This window comes from Kryptolebias marmoratus, linkage group LG6 (assembly GCF_001649575.2).
Source record: "Kryptolebias marmoratus isolate JLee-2015 linkage group LG6, ASM164957v2, whole genome shotgun sequence".
Classification (NCBI taxonomy): domain Eukaryota; kingdom Metazoa; phylum Chordata; class Actinopteri; order Cyprinodontiformes; family Rivulidae; genus Kryptolebias; species Kryptolebias marmoratus.
In genome coordinates this window covers 19760517-19764350 of record NC_051435.1, presented here as the reverse complement: position 1 = coordinate 19764350, position 3834 = coordinate 19760517, and the positions used below count along the sequence as shown (strand labels likewise).

General features: G+C 40.1%; 1 protein-coding gene across 1 annotated transcript in view; it reads left to right on the top strand.

The window, feature by feature from the left end:
* LOC112450022 (trace amine-associated receptor 1-like) overlaps positions 1 to 364 on the top strand; it is a 1071-nt gene extending 707 nt beyond the window's left edge. The window contains exon 4 of the mRNA XM_037976220.1: positions 38 to 364. Within this exon, the coding sequence (XP_037832148.1) occupies positions 38 to 364 (327 nt within the window). The remainder of the gene's footprint in view (positions 1 to 37) is intronic.
* Positions 365 to 3834: the final 3470 nt, after the last annotated feature.

Genomic DNA, 3834 nt, shown 5'->3' with positions numbered 1-3834 from the left:
TCTGTATTTGAGAGTGTTTGTGGTAGCTGTGTCTCAGGTTCAGGCCATGCGCTCTCATATTGCAGCTGTCAAACACCGTAAAGTAACAGCTAAGAAATCTGAGATAAAGGCAGCCAGGACTCTCGGGGTTGTTGTGCTTGTGTTTCTAATGTGCCTTTGCCCGTATTTTTGCATCTCACTTCCAAGCCAGGACACTTTGCTTAATACCCTAACTGGTGTCTACGTTATATCTTTGTTTTACTTTAATTCCTGTCTCAACCCTCTGATCTATGCTTTCTTCTATCCTTGGTTCAGAAAAGCTATGAAAATGATTTTTACCCTTCAAGTGTTTAAATCTGGTTCATCTGATACCAATATATTGTAATGTTAAACAATACGAATATTATTCTACAACTAAAATTATGTCAATATTGTTGTCATGAAACTGTAGCTTTTTTGAAGTAAGGCCTTTTGAAAGGAGCTAATAATTCTAAATTTTTATAACTAATACAATGTGAATTATATGATATAATAGTGACCATGAGAAAATGTTGTTTGTTGATGCTTTTGTTCTCCAGAAGTCACTGAAATCAACTGCTGTGATCTGTTACTCTGCTGAAAATGATGTGTTCACATGCTGGGGAGATACCAGCATTTGTCATTGGTTTTGCAAACTTTAAAAAGCTAACATAACATTTCAAACCATACCAAATCTGTTCATCTCACCTTGTTGATGCAAACCTACTCTTCTTCTTTTGTTTGTTTGTTTGTTTTTTTAAAAGTCACAATCTGTGATACTTTAAGAATTCTACATCTAAATTGAGTTTAGTTTTGTCTAAATGCTGTAGAGTGGAATTAGAGAAAGCTTTTTTTAAGTTAGGTCAAGTTTATTTGTATAGAACATTTCAGCAAAAATACAATTTAAGGTGTTGTACATAATGAAAACAAGAACATTATAATATAGCATTGAAAAGGAAGGTAGAAAAAAAAATTATGATAATGATGTTTCAGATATTTTAAATACAACAGTCAAAGTCAACTCTAGAAAAATTTATTTTTACCCTTAATTTTAAGAATTCAGTGTTTCAGCATTCTTGCATTTTTCTGAAAGTTTTTTCAAAATTAGTGAAGCAAAAAAATTGAAAGCTGCCTCTCCATGTTTGGGTTTAATTCTGAGAATGCGAGTTGAATTAAACCAGAAGACCTGAGTAGTCTGGTATTGAGAGCCATTTCATTCAAAATTAATTAAATAAGTAAATAATTAGTGTTGTTTAAAAATAATTATTATATGTTCAATTAAATAAATAAATGTTCCCATTAAATTGTGGCAATCTGCCATTTGTTACCTGTTTAGCTCCCTTGATTCCTCTAATTGGTTGAGTCACTAATTACGCACAGCTGCAGCAGGTCTTCATCAGCAGGCTCAAGGGTTCTTAAGGCAGTCGCAGGGAGCAGCTCATCGCTGAAGCATCGATTGCTACTGGGTAAACAGCCTCAGCCAGAAACCACGATTTTTGCATTCCTGAAAATTACTTACCTTTTGCTTGTCCACTGTGTACTACCAGTATCCTATCTCTGCTCACCTGCCTAAGAATTACCTACCTGGAAACTCCTGCTGTGTCAAGCCTGGCCTGGCGTCCTGAGAACCTGATCTTCCATGTTCAGCGCAAGTACTCACCTGTTGGATCTTCTTCAGAGCCTGTCTGCCTCCAACGAACGTACTGACTACACCGTGTAAATACTCACCGACTGGAGAAGTTACCAAGACCAACCTCCACCTGAAAACCACTTAACTGCACTTTGTAAGTACTCACCTGAGACTCCTGGAACCGCACCTCCGAGCCTGCACCCTATCACCCTTCGTAAGCCTCCATCATAACATTCCAAGTCAAGTCAACCACCAACCCGTAAACCTTCCAAGAGACTAACCCTTAACTTATCTTAACTTTCAGATCCTGCTCCCTTTCCCCCACCCGATCCTAACTAAACTCACTTACCTTAATACAGTCTACTGTGTTTGTCTGTCATCTGGTTACTCACGTTTGGCAATTCTCTGAAATCGTGTCAGAAATAAAACATTTAAATAGAAATGTTTAGTTTTTTTTTTTTTTCTCAAGACTTATTTTTTATTTATTTTAAGATTTGTATTGTATTTTTTTATTATTTGTTTAATAATAGAGTTTCATTTTGTGGCACTTATTGTGTAAAGCCACTTTACATCTTTCAGCAGCTTTTATTTTTTTTCACAGAATAAGGTGTAACACCAGTCCTGTTAAAGTCCTCTGGTTTAAAATGTTCACTACAGAGCTTTGATGACTCTGTAGCAACAAAATCCTCCCTTCTTACAGGATTTTCCAAGATGGCGCCAGTGTGTGTGGCCTGCCGTCTCTTGCTGTCAACGCTGTTTGTGTGTTTGCTGTTTTTGTTTGTTTTGCCTGGTACCGGTTCTTTGCTCGTCTATGATCGCAAAACATTGCTGGATCTTCGCCTTTTTGCAAAGAATCTAGGAATCATGGACAATGATTACTGTGCTCATTCAACGTTTCAGCCGTTTCTCTTCCCCGGCCGGATACCTGCTCATCATTGACACACCCTCGCTCCACTCCCTCCGGCACCGCCGGGTTAAACGCAGCGGCCGACTGTTAAAGTTTAAGGCTCTCTTGGCACGATCTTCCACGGCTTCTTGGAGAAAAAAATGGAGTGGTTCCTGGACTCTTTTTTTTTTTTTTTTTTTTTTTTTTTAACCCACGATTGCTGGACCCTGCCGAGAGCAGGCTGGTTTATGTCGTCGGTTCTGATGATGTAATCCGCCTCCACGGCCCCTGCTCACCCCTTCCCTGCTGGCGCGGTGTAAATCCCCGCCATCTATGAGCCCTGCGTCGGGCCCCACAGACAGCAACCGCTTTGGATGCGCCGGCCCCTGCCAGGTTCGGCCTTGTTAACGCAAGATCACTGGGAAATAAAACTTTCATCTTGAGGGATTTCTTCATGACCCGTGACCTGGATTTTCTCTGTGTAACAGAGACATGGCTGGGTAGTGGTGAGCTTACCTGTCTTATTGAACTGTCACCACCGGATTGCTGCTATTTTAATTCCCCGCGCCTGTCGGGTCGAAAAGGAGGAGGAATAGCGGTTGTTTTTAAAAGCGATTTTTAAATGCCGGCAGATTTGCTTGCAAAGCTCCTTTACAAGTTTTGAACATTGTTCTTTTGAAATTGGTCGCTCTTATGTTGTCTTGTGTGCCGTCATTTATCGGCCACCCATGTACAATAAGGACTTTACAAGTGACTTTTCAGAATTTTTGGCTGATCATGTATGATCATGTTCTTATCCTTGGTGATATTCACACTTGTTGCCCAGAAGAGCCGATCTCCAGGAACTTTTTAAATGTAATTGACTCTTTTAACTTTGTGCAGTCTGTGTCAGGTCCCACTCACATACTCGGGCACACACTCGACTTGGTGCTGTCGCTCGGTTTGGATGTTTCCAATTTGGACATATGTGACGCTGTTTTCTCGGATCATATGCCGATTTTATTTGACGTTCCTACTCACTGTCCGGTTAAACTGTGCGCTATCCCTCAGCGCTGTCGTATGTTTAACTCCTCCTCTCAGCCCAATTTTCCTCTACTTTCCTTGGTCTCTGCAAGGATAACCCTAAAGACTCTCTTTGTTCAAAACCATAGATACTGTTCTCCATGCTCCCAAGTTTCTTGGTTTTGACTCCTCCACTGAAATCTGTGAAAGTTTCCTTCACTTCTTCACTGATAAAATTGTGTCAACTAGAGCTTGTATCTCTCAGCCTTCCTACGACCCTTCTATCCATTTGCACTACTCATCTATTTTTGATCAGTTC